Consider the following 23305-nt stretch of genomic DNA (forward strand, 5'->3'; position numbering starts at 1 on the left):
ATATCATCCAGGTGAAATATTATTTTAGTGTGAAATCCACCTCAGTTCAGTGAAAAGGGGCCAGCACAAGGACAATGCATCACTTAAGGGTATGTCAGCATTGCAGCTGTGCCACTGTAATGCCATAGCTTTAAACATGCCCTTGGGTAGGCATACACATGCTAGCTTTTGTCTAGCTAGCTCAGCTAAACACAGCAGTGAAGACACAGCAGCCCAGACCCCAGTACGGGTTAAGACTGCGAGTGTGTACCCCAGTGTTCCAGGCAGGCTTGTTCCCTTCTGTGCTGAAGCCCATGCTACCGTGTCTTCCCTGCTATTTTTAGCTGTGCTGTGCTAGCCAGATTAAAGCGAGTCCGGGTATGTGCAATCACAGCTTTAACTGCGCTGTAGACATACCTTAAGAGGCAAGTCAGAGCTAAACTGAGCGCTTCTGTGCTGTTAAATGTTTACATCAGCACTCATGTAACTCCTAATAAATGGAAAGGTGGGGAGAAGGGACAATATCACCAGAAGTGTAGCAGCTTCATACTTACCGTCTGGGGAGAACTGATCCCTCTCAAACACGGTTATGCAGAGTACATCCTGCTCCAGATCTTTGATAAAGAATTGGCAGTTAGAGTTCCATTTAGGGTTGAGAGTGTCCTGCATAGTCTTGGTGATGTGACACTGAGAGCCCATTGTCACCTCACAGTATGGGTTACTCTTTCCTGAAAGTAATAAAGCACATGCAGGGGTGTGATCACATTTTGATGGGCATGGATTTAACATCCATCTAAATACCCTCTACCTTCCATTACCATCTAATTAGGAAAAGGCTGCTGGGCTGCCACCACTTTAACGAACAAAGAGCGTCTCTGGGGGCCCGTCTTGAGATGCAGAGCCCTGTGGGCCCGTCCTGAGATGCAGAGCCCTGTGGGCCTGTCCAGAGCACCCTCAGCTCCTCATGATTTCAGCACCCTGCGGGATTGAGTCTTGTGTGAGTGACACTAAGAAAGCTTGTAAAAAAATACTTAAATACATGACGACTGCCCAAGTTTTGCTGTCCTGCAAGTAACCGTTTCTGTGAATATTAGGTTCATTAAAACCGCTTCGCTTCACATCATCTCCATTTTGGGCCTACATTTTCTTTAGCGTTAGACAGATAAGAACATCCAGGGGAAGCATCCTTCTTATAACACACGCTAGGAAAACTGGTAAGGTCCTTACCATGTGACCTGCAGGGTTTTAGTTCAATGCCTTCCACAATGTTCACCATCAACCTTCCAATGCCTGTTGCCCTTTGGGAGCGAACTGTGGAGGAGTGCGGGGGGAGAGGAATGACAAAATTCATTAGTATGCCCCTGGCTTTTGACATTTCCATGAAAGACTACAGGCATCATATTCCACACTGTACCTAAGTAGGCCTTTTCCCTCTTCTTCTTCTCAGTCTCTATGTAAAGTTCAGAAGCAGCTTTAATTTTCTGAACCCAGGCAGTCCTTCAGAAGGAAAAGACAAAAAGTTACCCCACAGCATTATGCTTACTATTTTATTTATCTTTAGCACACAAAAATAAAGATAGTCCCTGCTCCAGAGCCCTCACAATCTACAGGTCTGGGCCTGTACTGGTATATGCTAGATTGGAACCCTGCACCTGTGAGCCATTGCGACTCTGCAGAGGTGTAAAGGTCTATACGTAAAAAGGCCTAAGAGGCAGAATCACAATGGCCAGGATACAGTGGGAAATCAAGAGGTGGGGATAACTTTTTCCTCCCATTCCTCCTGCATTACTACAATAAACTAACTGGGCATTACAAAATGTCTGGGGGCCAGAGGCTCAGGTAGTGTAAATCAGTGGAGCTCTACTGACTTCACTGGTGGTTCGCTGTGTTATGCCAGCTGAAAAACTGGCCCGTGGAGGTTTTAGAAGGGATGTGAATGAGGAGAAGATGGTGGCTTTGTAAACCAGGACGGGGAGGGTCATTTCACTCATAGGGACTTAGCTTGGAAAAATGCACAGAGAAAAGAGTGGGAAGAAAGAAACCGAGAGAGCATCAAGGCTGGTGTTATGAGCAGAGTTCAGGAGCAGTAATATGATATCTAAGAAAGTCTGAGGTGTAGGCAAATGGGGGCCCCATGCATGCATCAAGTGTAGAATTTAGCCTTAGGTTTTGCAGCTCTAAATATTTACAAGCAAAGATTAAATTGCTGGCCAAATTCATCATTTACTGAAGCTAATGCAGTATTTAAGTTGCTGATAATAAAAACCCAAACCTCTAGGTGTCAGTGATCTTAAGTGTTAAAATGTTGCTTTCTGCATCATCTATACAGTGCAAAATCACATTCAGATTTGGTACAAAATATATTCAGAGTGCTGAGATATCGGCTGGCTGCACTAACCACTCCAATACAGAATAGGCAACTGTTGTGACAGATCACTATGTGAAACATGGGGCCTGATCCCCAACTAGTGTAAACTGGTGTTGTTATATTAAAGTTAATCCAGCTAGGTCAATTTTCATCGCTGAGGATCTGGCCCACTCCGTTAATTTACTCTATGATATGGAAATGGAGATACAGAAAACACGCAGGAGAACTACTGTGATCCTGCCACGGTATGGACTTTTACGAACAATTTTTAAGCCTAGAAATCACAATTCTATATCACGTAGTTCCTGTCTGTTCTCCCTCCTAGGAGGTCCCCCTCTGAGTTCCATGAGTCCCTCATTTGCCTCCCCTTTCTCTCCCACTCCCCTTCCTGCAGAGGTACTGTCCTGTGGCAACAGAGAGGGGATGTGCATTGCTCCTCTGAAGTCCTGCTCACTGCAACTGCATGCATTCATCAGAGCTGTTTGCTAGAGAGTGAGGTCAGGTATCCACTCCTTCCACGGCCCAAGTGTGACAGCTCCACAACGCCCCCCGCTTGGGCCGCCAGGGAGCGAGGGATGTTTTACCCAGGTTTATATGCATTAAAATCTTTACAGATGATGCCTTTGCAAGCAAGGATCATACTGAGCCTGTACTCAGCACCACACCATACCACCTCTTGTCTTATTGCCTCATCAGCTTCTGCAGGACTGAGGCTTTCACTTTTTAACAAAAGTTACTTTTCGAGTCCTTATGTTTTTACAGAAAACATTCCAAATGTGACCTGGCGCAGTGGTGTCTTCTTGAGTTTGCAGAGACAGACTGACTAAAACAAAAAGTATCAGGAGAGGTGGAACCGCCCTCGCTTGTCTCACTTCATCGGTTAACTCTGAAGTGGAATGATGTCAGATTGAGTTTTCCCTTTGTTAACCATTTCCCTAGTGGTCTTGGTCACGTTAGAGAAGGGTACATCACTTTTTTATTTGAGTCCCATTTTCAAGTCATTATAATTACCACAACATTCACCATACTAAGTGCAGAGAATATTACAGACACCTGAGTAATGTTACCTACTTGCAAAGACATTTATGAAGATTTTCATGGTGATTGTTGTGTGTACATGCACATGAATATATACATCAAAATCTTTACTGTCAGCTGTGAGGAGGCTGCAGTGACTTACCTTTCATTTATGCTTTCCGCACGAAGTGTGTAGACTCTATCAATGTGGGAGATATGGAAGATGGGCTCATCTCCAGAAGGGTCTGTGGGTAATTTTACTAGTACCTCATTTAGAAAAATGGGCTGTGAAATATTAGGCAAAGCTAGAGTAATACAGCACTATATCTGAACACAGTGGAACGCTCAACACAATACAGACTGTTTTTGTTTGTGCCCAGAATATCCCCTCTCACCCCCCGCTTTTTAAACTCCCTTCTTCAAAGGGCTTGTGTCTCATTCACCCTTTCTCTTGCCAAAGACAGCTCCCTCCAGATCCTGTGAATGCTTCTACTTGAGTCACAAAGTTCTTTCAAAGTTCTCCCTTCCTGCAAGCAGCACACTGCCCTCTGCATCACTTCCCTCTTTCTGTAGCTGGAATACTTGCAGTCAGCTAATAGAATGCTCAAAAGTGCCTTCTTTTATACAGATCAAGCTTACAGCCTGTCCAGCACCAGCACCACAGGACTGGAGTCCCAAGTGTACTTGACAGCCTCTTTCTTTCTTATACAGCAACAGACAGTGCCATTGCCCACACCTCCAAGTGGGGAACTACCACCTTCCTGAACTGTTAAAACACCAACAGCTTAGCTGCCATAAAAGCACTACTTACAGTTTTATACATTTTATACTGCAGATTCGATTTGGGGCTGAAGACCTTGTCTGTACCAGAGGAACCAAGAGGCTTTATGATCTGAGTTAGCAGGAGGAAATCATTGAACAGAAAACCATACAGTTCCTTGTTGCTCTTGGCTTTGTAGAGTTTCCCACTGTGCAGAAACTTGCGTGGTCCCAAGCAGTTTGTAACAGAATTAAAGACGAGTTGCTGAGAAAAGAAGAACAACAACAATGCAATGTACAAGATCAAACCATTGAGGCTTCCCTGGAAGAGATCAAATACAGGTTTGAGTTCTGACATTTGCTTCAGTTCATTTCACAGGGATGATGGGTAATGCCTCAGTCTCACAGTACGAGCAGCACAAGGCATAGAAAGATGATAGAAAAATAACTGTTAATTTGAGGATAGGTCCATCAATGGCTATTAGCCAGGATGGGCAGGGATGGTGTCCCTAGCCTCTGTTTGCCAAAAGCTGGGAATGGGCAACAGGGGATGGATCACTTGATAATTACCTGTTCTGTCTATGCCCTCTGGGGCACCTGGCATTGGCCACTGTCGGCAGACAGGATACTGGGCGAGATGGACCTTTGGTCTGACCTAGTATGGCCGCTCTTCTGTTGATCTGAGGCTCTTTAGTCTGACCAGGCCAGCACATCATGAGGGCAAGGAAGACAAAAGCACTTGGGCCTCTTTTTTATCTTTCCTGCTGCATACTGGTATCTCTGTGGGGGAGGGAACAAAGCTGATGGCTCTTCCCTGATTGGTGGTTGTAACGCAGAAGGAGTCAATGGACTTCCCTATTGGCTGATCCATCGCCACAGCAGCTGTAAGATTTAGCATGTGTGTGTGTTGCGGGAGGGGGGCAGCTGGCATATGGTCTTGCTCCTGTGTTTGGATTTCGCTGTCTAATTCATACTCGGGCTTCTGGATAACCACGGTGCTGCTTCTTTTTGTGTCCATGATGCTTGGTTTAGCAGGTTATCTGCTAGTCAGTGGCTATGGAGAGGAGTTTGGATTAATTGCACATTATCCACTAGCTCTTTTAAAAAACTGTTACTCACCTTCTCATAACTGTTGTTCTTCAAGATGTGTGGCTCACATCCATTCCGATTAGGCGTGTGCGTGCTGTGTGCACGGTCATTGGAAAGTTTTCCCTTAGCAGCTCCTGTCGGGTCAGCTATGTAGCCTCCTGGAGTGGTGCCTTCATGGCACTCAATATATAACCCTGCTGACCCGACCCCCTTCAGTTCCTTCTTTCTGGTTAATCCGACAGAGGGAAAGGCGGGTGGGTTTAGAATGGACATGAGCAACACATCTCAAAGAACAACAGTTACGAGAAGGTGAGTAACCATTTTTTATTCTTTGAGTGATTGCTCATATTAATTCCAGTTAGGTGACTCCCAAGTTCCACCCCGGAGGTGAGGTTTGAGTTAAGGAATAGCTGATTGGAGCACCACTCTTCCAAAAGCTGCATCATCTCTGGCATGCTGGATGATGGCATAATGCAAGGTGAATGTATGCACTGAGGACCAAGTTGCTGCCCTGCAGATTTCTTGTATCGGGACCTAGGCCAGGAACGCTGCTGCTGAGGCTTGTGCCCTTGTGGAATGTGCCTTAATAGCCAGAGCTGGGACCTTGGTAAGCTCGTAACAAGTGCGAATGTAGGCTGTAATCCAGGAAGATATTCTTTGACATGAGACTGGGGGACCTTTCATCTGGTCTGCCGCCACCACCACGAATAGTTGGTTCGACTTCCTGAATGGCTTTGTGCGCTCAATGTAGAATGCTAGCGCCTGCCGAACATCCAATGAGTGTAGCCTCTGCTCTTGGGTACTGGTGTGAGGCTTAGGATAAAAGATGTGTAGAAAAATGTCTTGCCTAGTATGGAATTTTGACACTATCTTAGGAAGAAAGACTGGGTGAGGTCTTAGTTGCACCTTGTCCTTGTGGAAGACCGTGTATGGAGAATCAGAAGTAAGGGCCTTTAACTCCGACACCCTCCTAGCTGACGTGATGGCCACCAGGAAGGCTACCTTCCACGACAGATTGAGAAGGGAGCAAGTCACCAACAGTTCTAACGGGGGCCCCATTAGTCTGGAGAGGACTAGGTTAAGGTCCCACGCAGGAACAGGCTGTCTAACCTGTGGATGTAGCTGTTCCAGACCCTTAGGAAATGTCCTACCATAGGATTAGTGAATAGGGAACACCTAGACACTCCTGGATGGAAGGCCAAGATGGCAGCAAGGTGTACTTTGATGGATGACGTTGCCAGGACTTGTTGGTTGAGGTGCAGAAGATCCTCCAGGATGAGTGGTATAGACACCTGAAGTGGAGGTGTGTGTTGCTGGGCTCACCAGCAAGTGAATCTCTTCCACTTGGCTAGATAAGTGGCCCTGGTGGATGGTTTCCTGCTACTAAGTAGAACCTCCCTTACTGGCTCTGAGCACAGGAGCTCCATGGGGTTTAACCATGAAGCTTCTGGGCCGTGAGATGGAAGGACTGGAGGTTGGGGTGGTGAAGGCGACCGTGGTCCTGAGTGATCAGATTGGGGTAGAGTGGTAGCAAGATTGGGGTGTCCACTGACAGCTCCAGAAGCGTGGTGTACCAGTGTTGACAGGGCCATGCTAGGGCCAGCAGAATTACCTGCGCTTTGTTTCTACAGATCTTGAGCAGCACCTTGTGCACGAGTGGGACCGGTGGGAAGGTATACATGAGTCGGTCTTCCCGGGGTAGCAGAAATGTGTCCATGATTCCACCCGGGCTGTGTTCCTGGAAGGAACAGAACATTGGGTGCTTTCTATTGCTCCGGGTGGCAAAGAGATTGACCAGGGGAAACCCCCACCTTTGGAAGAGATAATGAAGGACATCTGGATGGATGGACCACTCATGGTTGCAGAACAATCTGCTGAGGTGGTCCGCTAGTTTGTTCTGCACTCCTAGGAGATAGGACTCCTCCAGGTGAGTGGAGTGGGCTATGCAGAACTCCTGTAGCTGGAGGGCTTCCCGACATAGCGGGGAGGAACGGGCTCCACTCTGTTTGTTGATGTAAAACATAGCAGTGGTGTTGTCTGTCATCACTGCTACACACTGGCCTTGCATCTGGGACTGGAAAGTTTGGCATGCCAGTCGCACTGCTCTGAGCTCCCTGATATTGATATGGAGGGAGAGCTCATCCTGCGACCACAGGCCGTGTTCAGAGATCTCCCAGATGCGCCCCCCAACCCAGAGCTGACACGTCCATTACTAGGGACAAGGAGGGCTGTTGATGGGGACACCTTCACATACCATCTGAGGGTTGAGCCACCAGTGTAGGGACTTGAATATGTGTCCTGGCATCATCACTACCGAGACCAGCCTGTCACGTCCCGGGCGGTATACCGAGGTGAGTCACGCTTGAAGGGGCCTGAGCCTCTGGCATGCTGGACTACGGAAGTGCAGGCTGCCATGTGGCCAAGGAGACTCCGGCATCCCCTTGCGGCGGCTGTTGGGTACCGCCTGAAGCTTTGGATAATGTCTGTCATGGCCTGGAATTGGGTCTCTGGCAGGAACACCCTTGCCTGCACCGAGTCCAGCACCGCTCCAATAAACTCTATTATTTGGGTCAGTGATAAGGTTGACTTGTTCACGTTGAGGAGTCGTCCCAGTCTGTTGAAAGTGGATCTGACTAAGCAGACCTGAGATTCCACTTGCTCCCTGGTACGCCCCCTGAGCAGCCAGTCGTCTAGGTATGGGTATACCTGCACCTGCCTCCTCCAGAAGAAGGCTGCTATGACTGACATGCACTTGGTGAACACTTGGGGGGCTGTCGACAGACCGAAGGGGAGGACTGTGAACTGACAGTGTTTGCGGTCGACTACAAACCACAGAAATCGTCTGTGCGCAGGCCAAATGGCTATGTGAAAGTATGCGTCTTTCATGTCAACTGCAGCGTACCAATCTTCTGGATCCAAGGACGGGATAATAGAGCTCAGGGAGACCATGCGGAACTTCAACTTTACCATGAACTGGTTGAACCCTCGCAGGTCTAAAATGGGTCGAGACCCCCCTTTTGCTTTGGGGATTAGGAAACAGGGGGAGTAGAATCCCTTACCCCTTAGCTCCCCAGGAACCTCCTCCACTATCCCTATAGCGAGGAGCAACTGCACCTCCTGGATAAGAAGTTGCTCGTAAGAAGGGTCCCTGAAGAAGGATGAACTTGGAGAGAATATCCCACTTCTACCATGTGAAGAACCCAGTGGTCTGATGTTATTTGGGACCAAACACAGTAGAAGTGGGACAGATGGGTCAGAAAACGGGCAAGGATCCGCTGGAGAGACAGGTGCGCTGTCCTCAGTCACACATTCAAAAGGCCTGTTTAGAGCCTGATGAAGGTTTGGACTGGCCTTGGCCCTGCCATGAAGCGGGGTAAGAAGGCTTGCGCCTGCCATTCCTGCCCCTTCGTCTATAGAAATCCTGCCTCAGCCGAGGAGAATGTGGGCACTGTTGTTGTGGTTAGGGCTTGAAGTGCTTAAGTTGGGTTGCCAGCGTGTGCATTCCCAACGACTTCATGGACTCACACCCTGGAGTCTTTCAAGCTGTGCAGCTTGGAGTGAGTCTGCTTGGAGCAAAGCCCCATGCCCTCAAAGGGAAGGTCCTGCAGGGTTTGCTCCACCTCTGAGGGTAAGCCTGGGTGCCTGAAGCCATGAGGTCCTCCTCGTGGCTATGCCTGAGGAAAGGGTATGGGTGGCCAAGTCTACAGAGTCTAGGGACGCCTGCAGCAAGGTCTGCACCACCACCTTCCCTTCCTTGAAAATGGCAGAGAATTTGGCCCTAGAGTCCGCAGGGATCAGCTCTTTAAACTTCAGCATGGAGGCCCATGAGTTGAAGTTATATCTGCTGAGGATAGCTTGCTGGTTAGCTATCCTCAGCTGAAGGACCCCAGTGGCATAGACCTTCCTATTGAAAAGGTCCATCCTTTTTGCCTCCTTATATTTGGGGGCCAGCCCTTGCTGTCCCTACCACTCTTTCTCATTAACTGCTGAAACGACCATAGAGCATGGCTGCAGGTGTGAGAACAGATATTCGTAGCCCTTGGAAGAAACGAAGTATTTGTGTTCCACACCCCTGGCGGTCAGTGGAATTGAGGCTGAGGTCTGCCACAGAGTCTTGATGTTGCTCTGAATTGTCTTGATTAATGGCAGAGCTACCAGCGATGGATCTTCAAGAGTAAGAATGTCTATCATGGGGTCCTCAGCCTTGACCACTTCCTCTGCTTGCAACCCCGTGTTGCGGGCAATCCGCCTCAGAAGGTCCTGATGCACCCTGTGGTCAAGGGCCTGAAGCTGAAGCCCCTGCCACAGTCTCATCAAGGGATGAAGACAAGGTAACCAGAGGTGGTACCGGGTCCTCCTGTCCCTCCAGCTCCCTGACCTCCTCTTGGTCAGCGCCTGCCCCTGTGGCAGCTACAGTCGAGGTGGACGTAGCCTGACCCTGCAGCTGGTCTTGTGCTGGATTCACCTTGGCAGCAGCCTGAGGGAATGGCTAGATCAGGGTGGCCTCAGATCTCCGAGGTGTCCATCTGTCCCTGGCAGAGTGAGGTGGTCAGTGTTCCGAGGTAACTGACTGTGAACCCCGTGAAAGGGAGCCCTGGGCCTGATGGGAAGCCCAGGGAGTCCAAAAGGGCCATTGCGCTGGGGGCTGCCACTGCAGCTGCCAGGTTGGCTAGGTCTCCCTTCGCCGCTTCTCAAACCTATGCCGACTGTGCCGGGAATAATATGAGTCACTGTCAGAGTCCAAGGAAGTGGATCCCAATCGTGATGACCAAGGTGGCGCAAAGGGCCATGCACAGGAGACCAGTGTCGAGCAGATGAGGTGGGAGACCGGTGCTGGGTCGACCTCGCCAGAGACTGATGCCAGGAATTCGGCATCAGAGACTGGTGCCGAGTATCCAGCGCCAGCGATTGAGGATGAGGGCCCAGTGCCATGGGTCGATGCTGGTCTGCTCTCGGAGCCGGGGATCGGTGCGGGTCCACCCTCAGTGCTGGAGAGGGGGCATGTCGCACCGGTGCCAGAGATGCTCTTACGGAGCTGGGTGCCGGGGAGCGGTACCGCAGCAACAGTGACCGGAAGTGGTGCCGCAGAGGGTGCTGAGCTGGGGACTGTGATCGCTGCATCATAGCTGGCTTGCCTCTAGACGATACTGGACATATTGGAACTGCAGGCTTGTCCCTCAGAACCGGGGGCCGTGAAGTCGTCATTTCAATTAAGTGTCTGGTGGCTTCAAAAGTGTCCAGGGTGGCAGGTGGCTCTAACTCCTCTGCCTGACACTGCCCTTGCGAAGAATCGCTGCGTGCCAGACCCAACGGTTCCCTCTGCGGCACCGAAGTCAATGGCACCGACTCGTGTTATTTTGGCCCCGAGTCTGTTCTGGGGTGTGCCTGTGCATACCCTGATGGTCCTGCGGCTTTTGGAGCCAGTGAGAACCCCCTTTCAGTCTTCCTATGCCACTTGTGGGGCACCAGCGAAGTCAAGCAGTGCTGGGCTGCTGCTCCTGGCTGTTGTGCCGGGGAGCACGGGTGCTGAGGGTCTCTTGTACTAGAGTCCTTCCTTGGCACCGTGTCACCTACCGATGCCAGAGCAGTCCGTACGGACGTGCTCGGTGCTGAGTCCTGGCGGTCCGCAGCAGAGCAGACTCCATGAGAAGTTGCTTGAGGCAGAGATCTCGCTCCTTTTTAGTTCTCGGACAAAAAGCCCTGCAAATTTTGCACCTCTCAGTCTGGTGCGCCTCCCCCAGATGCTTTAAGCAAGAGTCATGGGGGTCACTAATGCGCCCGAGGAGGGGTTAGGGATTGGGGAAAGATCCCGCTCCCAAACCTTACTATGTAAACTAAAATGGGTAACTAGAACAACTAACTAGGGAGAAATGCTAAGGAAAGTCCTTGCTGAGCAAGTGAACTCTGTTCCAACGGCCATCATGGACAGTAAGAAGGAATTGATGAGGGGTTGGGTCAGCAGGGTCATATATTGGGCACCATGCAGGCGCCACTCCAGGGGGCTCCACAGCCGACCCGATGGGAGCTGCTAAGGGAAATCTTTCCGATGACTGTGCACACGGCGCGCGCACACCTAACTGGAATCGATATGAGCAATCACTAGAAGAAGAAGTTAAGTTTCAGTTTTTCCTTTTGGTAATGTGTAACTGTTAGGCCTATTTGCACTTGTTGGCATTCTGGTGTCTCATGGTCCACCCCACCCTGAGGGGTCAGATGTTACGTACAGTGACTCCTTCCTCAGATTAGAAACAAGCCAATCTTTAGGAAGTGATGAAGGCATGACTGTGGGAGGGCCCAATCTCTCAGCACAGAAGGTGGGGTGCTCTCACCTTGATATTTGTCAGCAACTGGCTAGCTGGTCTTTTGGGTGTGCCAGGGCGGGACCATGGGGTTAGGGGAGCAGAAGGACACCCCTTCTTCCCTACTTTCACTTGCCGTTGGGCAATAGTTCTGCTTATTAAAACTGTGACCAACTGCACCACTTTTCTTAAACTGGCCTGTGGGTCTTTCCACTGTGATGGCAGAAAAACAGCATCATGCAGCTCCCCATTTACTGTCCCTCAATGAGCTGAAATACATCTTTTCAGTTCATAAAACAGAAGATGATTTTTCAAATTGCCAGGACTGCAAACTGTGGGGTTTGAAAATCAAGCAATATTCTCTCTGCCTCTTCTACTCTGACCAGGAATAGGGGTGCCACAACCAGAACTTTAAAAAAAGTTACTATTTTTATAGGACCTATAAAACCGAAATGTTTTATCATGACATCATTGAAGAGACTTTAGCATGACACCTGTAACATACCAGTTGGTGATGGACAAGACAAAGTGATTCCTATCTGTAAAGTTTATAAATAGATTTGGTCAACATTTTTTGAATTTTCAAAGTTTAGATGAAGTTTTATCACACAAGATGCTTGCTGTTTTTCAACCAGCTCCATTTATAAAGCAATACAGAATAGTGTAGTAGTCTTTCATAATGTAAGGATGTATATACTGTATATGCAAGATAGCAATATTACTAGTGTAAAGTACTATATAAATTGAAATTACAGTTGAACAAAATTGCAATATTTAAATCTGGCACCATTCCAAATACAGGAAACAAAAGCAATGCTTGCCAAATAGAAGAAAACAAAAAATCAATAGTGAAATGGATAGTTTGCATGAATGTAAGAGATGCCCCATGGAGGGCAAAAAAAAAAAAAAAAGATATGAAAGATTAAGTGATGACAATATTCTTTTCATCTTTGGATGCAATGGCATGTTCAAATCATTGTTTTGTCTTGGTTAGCGAGTAAACATGAAACACGACCATGCTATGTACTTCAATATGTGTTACAATGTTTACCTCAGACAGGCCTTCACGTTGAACGTGAGCCTGGATCCATTCCAGCCTGTCTGAATTTTCCTTCTCACGCACCCCTTCATTTACTTGGGAACACAATTCTTCCGCTTTCTCCAGAGCATGCTTCAAGTGACTGTGGTCAGGGTGATTTTCAGGAGTGTTTTCTATTATCTACAGGTAAGTAAAATAGCTTAGTTTCTTTTGTTACCTTTGACTGTAAATCCACCCATCTTGTCAGCTCTACATTTTATTTTATTTATTTTTTTTAGTACTGGTCAAAATGTTCCAAATTTTTATGTTTTGGTTATTTTTTTCCTCAAAAGTTCAAATTTCAGTGAAAAAACTGTTTTGTTTTTACAAAGAAACCATCCCATTGTGGCCAGTTCTATTGCTGATAAGACAAGTCTTTTAGCAAAATTTTTCATGAAGGCTGCTGGCTGGGCGCCCAACACTGAGGGCAGCATCGCTGCCAACAGCAGCACAGAAGTGAGGGAGGCATGGTATGGAGGGGTCCTCACTTTTGGGGCGGGCGGGAATAGCGACCTTACAAGTGGGCGACATAGGCGACCACCCATGGCACCATGGATGGCAGGGTGGTTTTCCATGGTCATCCCCCCCACTGCAAGCCCAAAGCTACTTTAAGCACTTGGCCCAGAATGGAGGAGGGCAGGGCGCTGGGCACCCTGGTTGAGGGTTCCTACCATAAGCTGGGCTCCAACTGCTGGTCCTGGCTGGGCTGGTGAAGGACAGGACTTCCTCTTAACCTGCAAGGGCCTCTTCTGGGTTCGGGTCAGACCCACCTCCAGGAACCTCCCCCGGCTCTGCGGCTGCTGGCTGAGAGCTCAGCTCTGAAGGCTGCACTGCCACCAGCAGCAGTGCAGAAGTAAGGGTGGCCTGGTCTGGTATTGTCACCCTCGCTGCTGCTGGCTGTGGCGCTGCCTTCGAGCTGGGCGTCCATCCAGCATCCACCGCTTTCCAGCTGCCCAGCTCTGAAGGCAGCGTAGAGGTAAAGGTGGCAATACCGCAAACTCCCTACAATAGCCTTGCAACCCCCCAAACCCTCTTTTGGGTTGAGATCCCCAGTTTGAGAAATGCTGATTTCTCCCGTGAAACCTGTTTAGTATAGAGTAAAAGTACACAAAGACCAGATTTCATAGGGGAGACCAGATTTCATGGTCCGTGACACATTTTTTTGTGACCATGAATTTGGTAGGGCCCTAGAGCTGTATGTTCAGTTGTCACAGGGTGGATGAGGCTCCAAAGCCCCCTGCTGGAGGCCTCAGGGTCCTGCCACGCCCCATCCTAGAGAGGAGCAGACAAGAAATCCAAGTGTGGTTGTGGGGAAGCAGCCAATGAGAGAGGCTGCATGGAGCAGCCTATCATGGCCCAGCAGGGCCATATAAAAGGAGCTGAAAAACACAGAGCAGCAGTCAGTCACTGCCTGGAGCTGGAGGAGAGAGGACCATGTTCCTGGCCGGCTAAAAGAACAGCAGAACAGCTCAGTGTGGGCAGGGACCAGGGGAGCTAAGAAGGAGCTCCTGGCTGGCTGCTGGGACTGAGTAAGGACTGAGCCCGGGGAGCACCACAGGAAGGTAGTGTTTCAGGGAGGAAGCCCTGAGGGTACGCCCATACCAGGGCTGGGAGCACTTAAAGACTGAGCCTGGGGAGGGCTAGAGAGACACCAATTAAGGGGTACTGAGATTGGGCCCTGGTGCACTGTATACCCCAGAAGGGGTCTGTTCTAATTCACATACAGATAGTGTGAGAGACTTGGCCGGAGGGCTGAATCACTGAGAAACCAGCGACAAGGGTCACCAGAACTGAAAGACTGCACACCTGACCAGAACGGGGCGCTCACGAGAGGTGGGTGCCACCCCATTACATCTTGTCATATACAGAGGAGGATTCAGGGCTGCTGAAGGAATCTGACTTTTCAGGCCAAATTCAGGCCTGGTATAATGTCTCTCTCCTAGATAAATTTTGGACCAAATTCAGTAGTAATGGTAATGGTGATCTGAGTTAGACATCAGATGAAAGTTGGACAGAAAATGGATGTAAGTTGTACAGTAATGTAACTTGCACCAATCTGGCTTCAATGGCTGTGCAAAATGAATAACTCACAAGCCCAGGGGGAGGGGAAGGCATGTACAGCAGGAAAAACAGCTAGCAAGAGTGTAAGACCACTCAGTCCCTCCCCACTCCTTTACTGTATACTCACCACCCAGCTTTTGCTGCTAAACCCTCCCGTTCCTTGGCATATAAATTATACTCTTCCATCAATTATGCCAGTGTAAATACAGAATAACTCCACTGCAGTCAGCCGAGTTACTGATGATTTATCCCAGTGTAATTGAAATACAAATTTGGCCCATATTCCCCATCATACCAGATGTGTCTAGCATCTTGAGAATAGCAAGAATGGACATACATAGGGAAACTTAACTACAAATAAGCTACAAGCCAAGCAACACTAAATACATTCCAGTATGTTTGCAAAAAAAAAAAACGTACATTTTTAATTATTAGTGGGTATCTTGTTACCCTTTGCATAGGCTTCAGCAGAAAACTTGACAGCGGCATTCCTTTACAGCGAGGATCCATTGCTAACCTCTGAAATATGAAAGGTAAGATGTTGTTAGCCAGCTTGTTTATGACAGTGGAAGACAAGTTCCTAAAAAAAGGTAAAAGATAAAACAGTAAGTCAATAAATGAATAGCATGTGTCACATAAACCTGTTCTCAGTCAGAACAAGAAGTATGACAAACAAATTCAGAGCAACAGAATTTCTCATATTTTTACAAAATAGGGTAGAATATGTCAGAGATAAGAACAGCTTTATGATCCTTAGAGATACCTATATTCTCGGACTGTATAAACATTCTGATTGAAGTAAGCTTCCTTCTTATGGGACGGGGCTTATGAATGACGACATTATTTATTAATGGGTTTGAATGGAAATCATCACAACATTATCTCCCGTGTCATCATGTTGACCACAAAAAGACATTTCCACTATTTCTTTCTTCAAAAGAAAAAAGTGACATATACACTGGAAATTATGTAGATTGCCTCCACAAGTAACCTGAGAAGTTTGACAGCTCAGTGAATAAAGAGATTTAACAACATTTTTCACTGATATTATATATTGAAACAATTTTCTAGATAATCCATTTCATGCCCCTTCCAAAGCACCCTTGTCCCCTACAGAACATTTTCTAGTGCTTTGCCAATTCCCTTTTTAAAATACTCAAGCAATGGGGCTTTCACCTTTTCCCTCGGCAGACTACTGCGCAGCCCAATGCATTGCACTGTCAGGACATTTCCTCTGGTATTTAATCTATGTTTCCTCTTTTTTTAATGTAACTCCATTACTTTTAGTCAGATCCCCAGGTATCACACTGAATAATAATTCATCATGCAGTACTTGGAGTTTCATTCTCCAAACATTTATAGATAGCATGTGGCCTGGTCTACACTAAAAAGCCAGGTAAACTCAGCTACTTCACTCAGGGATGTGAAAAATCCACCCCCCTGAGTGACATAGTTAAGCCAACCTAAGTCCCGGTGTAGAAAGTGCTAGCTACCGCCTCTCAGAGAGGTGGATTACCTGCAGCACTCAGGCTGTGCCATTGTAGCATTTCAAGTATAGACAAGTGCTTATTACATTTTTCTTTCTGCTGTCTCTTAGCCATCTATTCATATGCATTTCCTGACAGTGAGCTGCTTTAAGCTGTAGAATACTCTTCCAAGGAAGTGGTGGAAGCCCCATCTCTCAACATTTAAAACTAGACTGGACTAAACACTAGAAAAGTTCAAGTGGGAACAATACTACCTTAAGCAGGGAGCTGGGCTGGATGTCCCACTGTAATAAGCCTTTTCTACCTCAGAGGCAGCATGGTCTGATGGACAGGGCGCTAGATTGAACCAAGAGGCCTGAGTTCTGCCTCTGAGCTGCTGTGTGACCTTGAGCAAAACACTATTTTTCTTTGCCTTTTTTTCTTCTCCCACCCTTTGTCCATCTTGCCCATTCATGGCAGTTTCTTACTATGTATTTGTACAGCGCCACGCACATTGGGGCCTTGATTTCAGCAGGGCCTCTTGGTGCTACTGTAATAGTACTGACACTTTAATAATAAAAACTTCATCTTCTATGATGTTTTGACCAAATCTTGCTCCTCGATGAACATTCAGGCCTAAAGATTCTTCACTTGTCCACAGCATAGCATTGTTTTGTAATCAGCAAAACGATTAGCTGCAGTTTGGAGGTAAGAAATTCACAGTGGTTATTTTGTCTCTTACTTTAACAAACTCCTTGAACTCTGGGACTTCATCTGTTTTCTGCTGGATTAGTGCTGCCCCATTGAGCTGGCAGCTGCAGAACCGGATGTAAGGTTGCATGTGTGGCAGCTGTGCTGTCAGTATGTCGCCAATCATTTTCACTGGCATCCTCTCCCCAGACATCTTTTTACGAACACGCAGCGCTCTAGACACAAAGCGAAAGATGCTAGGCATGTTGTGTGTGTAACTGGACCATTAATGGATTGTCACTGACCCCTGAAATGAACTAGCTGATAGTTCATTTTTGAAATGAAGAGGGTTACAGAACAGCAGAAGACCAGCACAGGATTTATTCCATATTGTAAAAATATACTATCATATAGGACTTTCAACCACTGGTCTGTGGTCACCACACTGCTGTTCAAAATTAACTTGAGGCAAATCCAACTGAGAATTAATATTAAAAAAAAGCAATGCAATTTCCTTGTTTTGTTAACCTACAACGAGACCACACCCTCTAAAACATACAGTTCTGTTCAAAGCATTTTCTTTCCTTCATCGTATCAGCCAATATGCTGGAAAGTGGTACAGTTTAATGCCTGAAAGAAATCACAAATAAAGCCAGATCCTCCACTGGTGTGAACTGGCATACAGCCACTGAAGTCCATAGAGCTAAGCTGATTTACACCAGTTAAGAATTTGGCCAAAAAATGGCTTAAATATTAAATAAAGACCACTATTTTTAAATGACTTGGACAACAATATTTTAGCATCTTAGATGTGTATCAAAAAGGAGACATATGCAGAAGGAGAAAGTCTGGCCTAATATCCAGGAATCTAAAGTTTGTATCAACCATATAAAAGGTGGGACAGTTGAATTTGGGATATATGTCTTTGCATCCAAAGGCTTCTTCTGAGACTAAGTACTTCAAGAGTTTATATACTGTCATTTTAATATTTATCTGGACTAAACTTTAGTCCATGTACAGTATATGGAGTATGTACACAAGAAGCAATGCAAGTTGCTTCAGACAACATAGAAATAGTGCACATTCACTGGACTTAAATTGATTTCCAGGTTTGTCACTTAGGAGGAGCGTAACGTAAATATACTAGCATTACATTATACTGCATGCAAAACAAACTCATCATCCTGAAGTGAATAGTCGCCAAGAGAGCCTCGAGGAAAACCCTTCACTGAGAAGTCCTGCGTGAGTGACTTTGATGAAAGCATGTTGTTTTGAGTCTTGCACAATTGGACCATAACCACCCACTACCATCAGCAAACTCTGAGCAGTGGACCAAGTGAGAAATAAGAAGGAAATAAGAAGGATGTTAGATTTAAATGAAACTGCCATTTTTATTGCCAGTATTTACATGAGTATTTATGAATCTCAATGAGGGTGAAATGTGGCCAAGTCTACCAGCAAACACAGATTTTCTTGATGAAAATAGCTGATGTCTCGATTCTGCAAAGCAGTTAAGCATGTGCTTAAGTACATCTTTATTTAGCACATCACTTAAGCATGTGCTTAAAGTAAAGTATAAGCTTAGGTGTTTGCTGAATTGGAGCCTGAAGCTGAAAGTCTCCCTTGTGGGCTAAAATGAAATTCTTTTCACAAATTTGCTCCAGGGAAATTTTTCCTCTTTGGCACCGAACTTTGACCATTTTCACAGCAAGACAGATTTATTTATTTAGGCAGTAAAATGATACTTTTTCACCTATGAAATATGAACAAACTACTTGATTTTCTCAAAAAGGAATTCAAAGCAATAATATTATATGTTTTGATTTTTTGCAACCTGCTGCTGTTTTCACTGGTAGCAAATATGATTTTCACACAATGAAATAATTAAGAGGGGGTGGGAAAGGTCAATTATTTTATAGAAAAGCAACTTACTTCAGTAGTTTGATATTGCACATAATCAGCTCCTTCCAATTAACAAAAATCATAGCAACCTCTTTTTCTGTTAGCAGCTCAGACTCCATCAGTGGTTTCTGGAAGATCTACAGATGTGGAAAATGAAGCAATTTAGAAAGTGTACTGTTAAATCTGTTCAAAGTGACTAAGCTTCTTGTTCGTAATCTCCATGTAGAGGTCTGCATACTTAATACAACAACATTTAATCTTCATTAGAACAGATTTCAAACATATTGTCGGCCTTAGAGCGCCATAATGTTTCCAGATAAGATGTTTGTGAACAGTGTATCACTTCACAAGGCATAATCTAAACTTGCATTAGTGATGTTAAACAAGATGGCTTATTTCTGTTTTAATCTTGGGCATTTTCTTATACTAGTGGTCCCTTGCAAAATATCTCAGTGATAAATTACATAGAAGTCTACTTTGGACTCGACTCTACAGGTGCCCAATTTATTACTGATTAGGGCTGGAAAAAAATTTGTTCCTGGCAAACAGAAAATTCACCGAAAAAATCATTTTTGGAGTCACCAAAACTATTCATGAATTCAAACTGAATTCCGTGAATAGTTTCAGCCAAAAGAAGAAAAAACTAAAAAAAACCCCCAGAAATAGAAAAACATTTAATTTCTTTTCAAAATGAAACGTCTATTTGAATAAACCTGAACAACATTATTTCAGTTTTTCATTTTGACAAGAAAAATTAACTTATTTTTCTTCCAGATTTTTTGCTGCAGTCACAGAGCTGAATAAATAACTATTCACTGATTTATTTTATTTATCTAACCACATATCAGGTTTGCATATCTTGACCACTTTGGCAAAGAAGGGCTCTCCCTCAGATGTCTATCTGGCTTCCATTTTCTCTGCATGAAAGATGCACATAATAACTATTAAGAAACTGAATTTAGGCACAGAAGAGCAGATAACTAAGTGCCAACGTGGCTGTAGAATCTGTGTGCAATGAGTTAAACCTCTAAGTCTTAAGACCTTATACATGAGAAATAAACTTTTAGAATCAGAAGTGAAAAGACTGTACTAAAACAGAAGGTTTAAATGATGATGTCTCAGTGCTGGTAACAAGAGACTCACTTGCTCATGCATACTAAAAACTCAAGTCAGATCATTCCTAGCAAGTCAGACAAATTTTCAAACAAAAACCTACAACTTCGCATGATTAAGTTACGAGTCACTATTTTTTAAAAATGGGGGACTACAGTTAGGCTCCCAAATCCATGTTTACGCATCTAAATAAGTGACCCGCTCTTCAAACGTGCTGAGCAACCAACAGTTCCCACTCAGACAAGTATGAGGTGGTGGGTGGTCAGCACTTTTGAAAATCAAGCCACTGTTTCTGTGCCTAAATGTGGATTTAGGAGCTTACTTTTCAGCTCTCCTTTTTGTAAACCTTGGCCATTCTTCTTACCTCTGTGACTAACTGCAGGTCATTTACATAGTTCTCTTCTGTTACGATCAGTTCGTGGATGTATCCCTGCCTTTTCCTTTCAGTAGGTGTCAACATGTCCAGGAGGTGTAAGTCAGCACACCCTGGAAAACACAAAGGAGACAGAGAATTTAGTAAGGGCTATTTGGAAATAGATTCAAACCGTGATATTTCAGCTAACGCGTCACTAACAATAACAGACACCTGTTCATTTAATTTATCATTCTCTCAACATGCAACAGCACAAAATTGAAAATGTTTCATCTTTTATTTACTTGAAAAATCAAAAGGCTTGAGCTGCCTCTAAAGCGAGGCTCAATAAAAAAAAAGTCATAGTCCTATTACTTATTTGTTCATCAATTCCATCATCTTGAATCTAACAATTAATAAAACAAATGAATGAAAGCCTGGCTAAAACAAAAGCCTGCAGCCTGAGGATGGCTGAACTAAAGCTTTGGTGAGCTTAAGAGGGAGCAGGTTTCAGGGACAAGGAGGCTAGAGCATCAAGGTGGATCTTAACTGCTGTGATAGGGAATACAATAAATACAATAGCAGTGAGAAGTATTCTCTCAAATAGCCATACACTGCAAGATTTGAGTTGGTTCTGTTGAGAAGATGCTCCATTTTAGGTTATGTCTACACTAGAGAGCTTACAATGGCACAGATGTACCCCTGCAGCTGCCCTGCTGTAAGGTCTCCCATTCAGCCGCTCTATGTCAGTGAGAGAGCTTTCCCATCGGCATAATTAAACCATCCCCAATAAGCAGCAGTAGCTATGTCAGCAGGAGAACATCTCCCACCAACATAGCATTGTCCACACCGGCACTTGGGTCAGTGTAACTTACGTCAGTGAGGGGGGGTGCCTTTTTCACACCCCTGCCCAACAAAAGTTTTACCAACAGAAGTGCTAGGGCAGACAAAGCCTTAGTCTGTCATTCTTTTCAAAGTGTACATTCTATCCAGTAGTGTTCTGTCTATTTTATTTTATTTTAATTTTCTTCACTTTTCTTTTCAAAACTGACTATCCAAGTCTCTAGGGATCTGATCCAAAGTCTACTGAAGTCAGTGGAAGGGTTTGGGGGGTGTCTTTCCATTTATAATAGAATACAAATATAATACATTTAAAAACAAAAAACTGAAACATTCTGGGCCACGAATGTCAAAATGGAAGGTTTCAATGTATTAAAATGCTTGGGTTTGATTTTTTTCTGAATGAAAATGTATCAAAATTGACCTGTTCCCATGGAAAGTTTCAGTTTTGACAAAATGGCATTTTCTGACAGAAGAACTTGCTATTGCAAAATTTTTCATGGAGTTTAGAATGATCAAGGCTTTTTATTTATTTATTTGTTCACCAGCATCATCCATGATACCATCATACCTAGACCTGACTTTGAGGAGAGTATTGTTTTAGGCAAGGTATTCTCATATTTTTCATAGTGTGAATCACCTCTCCTCCTATTCTCAATCATATCACTTCCTTGTGGCAACTACTGAAATTGCTTCCATGTAACCTTAATACTAGGAGAGTACTTACTATATTTTTAGCTTTTTAAATGCAATTTAGTAGCTGGAAACAAGGAAAATTCAGCCCCCTGTCACCAGCCAAGTTTCTATCGATCACTATTAAGTAGTCCATGAACCACAGTTTGGGAACCTCTGCTTTAACTAGCGCTCCCTCTGTTGGCTGATTAGCAGCAGAGCACACTCATGGGTTCTACATAAACAGTTTTAAAAAAATTTACCGGAGTGGTAGATTTGAAAAACAAAAATTAGATATGACTAGCCAAGGGGGCATCCTGTAGGACTATAGTAACTTTAAAGTAGATCATTTTGGGGGCCTAAACATTTTGACAATGGTCCTTTAAGATATTGCATATTGTAGTTCTTTAAATGAGATTCTTTAAACTTTTGTTGATCAAATGAGAAGGTAACACTGAGAATAATCAATGAAATCATGCGCTGGCCTAGTGACAAAATATTAGAAACTCTGGGAGTTGTTCAAAAACCAAAAGCTTCAATCCTGCTTTATAAATGGCTGCTTTCAGAGAAATTTTCCAGTACATACAGTACAACACAGGTCTCGTAACCAGAGTTTAGTTTTCTTACTGAGTTGCCAGCCTCAGCAAATACGAATACCCTACCTAAGTGTTTTGTTTTGTTTTTTTTAAGACTGGAGAGATTTTCTCTTCAAATATGCTGATGACCTTGGTTTGAAGTGTTATTCCAACCACTAAAGTTTTATACGAAACATTTAAAATCTCAAAAAGGAATATTTTTTCAAATAGCTTGTCAGATTGCCAATGGGAACTTTAAATAGGCCACTTTGAACTTCAACAATTGGTCTCCTTCTGAACATTTAATATTTGGGGAAAAAACCTGATTTCAATCAGAGCAGAATAAGTGGAAAATACTTTTCCAATGCAGAATGGTTTTTTTAGGTGCATAAAGATTAGGAACTTTCTCCTCGACATAAAAAACAAACAATCTTTGGGTTCCTTTTCAAACTAAAATGTGAGATGAAAGGGCTATAACTAGTTTTCAGGGAAGCCGGAGATTGTAAAAGGTACTTTTTATAAAAGTCTAAATTCCACTTGCAGCTGTAATAATATTATGAATTCAACCAACTAAAAGAGCTCCTTCCTTGCGGGGACCATAAACTGCCTTGGATAAGCAGGTGCTGCTGCCACTGACAAATGGAACGCGTCTATCTGAAAAACCCTCATTCAGCAAGGAACGTAAGCAGGTTCCTAACTTTAAGCATGAGTAGTCACCAGTGCAGCTACACATGTGCTTAAGTTAGTCCAGTATCTGAATACCTTGTTGAAATAAGACTTAAGTGTGTTGCTGAACTCCTTCTCTGCACTTCTTGAAATTTTCCTGATTTTTTTAAAAAAGATACTTTATCATATTGAAGAGAGATTATGGAACAGTCCTTTTAAAAAAACTTGGAGTTCATTTGAACAACTTGAAGGTGTAAGACAATAACTGTATTGAGAGTTAAATAAACAGACTGAAGGCATAGATCAGCGGAGGAAAGAGATATGGTTATCATCAGGTTAACAAGAAACATCCTTGGGCTATTACTCTTTTATTCTGAAA

At 44.8% G+C, this 23305-nt stretch overlaps 1 protein-coding gene across 21 annotated transcripts in view; it reads right to left on the reverse strand.

The window, feature by feature from the left end:
• ITSN1 (intersectin 1) overlaps positions 1 to 23305 on the reverse strand; it is a 236254-nt gene that overhangs the window by 14764 nt on the left and 198185 nt on the right. For 19 of the 21 annotated variants that reach the window (XR_006283914.1, XM_043522810.1, XM_043522801.1 and 16 more), the window contains 10 exons: positions 20186 to 20307; positions 18739 to 18845; positions 16859 to 17042; positions 15071 to 15169; positions 12563 to 12730; positions 4176 to 4388; positions 3528 to 3649; positions 1394 to 1476; positions 1207 to 1290; positions 534 to 707 (listed from right to left, as the gene is read on the reverse strand). Coding sequence is in view for 20 of the 21 variants with exons in the window: in XM_043522810.1 (XP_043378745.1) it covers positions 534 to 707; positions 1207 to 1290; positions 1394 to 1476; positions 3528 to 3649; positions 4176 to 4388; positions 12563 to 12730; positions 15071 to 15169; positions 16859 to 17042; positions 18739 to 18845; positions 20186 to 20307 (1356 nt within the window). In the remaining variant the exon portion in view is untranslated. Of the gene's footprint in view, positions 1 to 533; positions 708 to 836; positions 958 to 1206; positions 1291 to 1393; positions 1477 to 3527; positions 3650 to 4175; positions 4389 to 12562; positions 12731 to 15070; positions 15170 to 16858; positions 17043 to 18738; positions 18846 to 20185; positions 20308 to 23305 lie in introns of those variants that run through there. The other 2 variants (XM_037904739.2, XM_043522856.1) reach the window with 2 other exon arrangements.

This window comes from Chelonia mydas, chromosome 1, assembly GCF_015237465.2.
Source record: "Chelonia mydas isolate rCheMyd1 chromosome 1, rCheMyd1.pri.v2, whole genome shotgun sequence".
Lineage (NCBI taxonomy): Eukaryota > Metazoa > Chordata > Testudines > Cheloniidae > Chelonia > Chelonia mydas.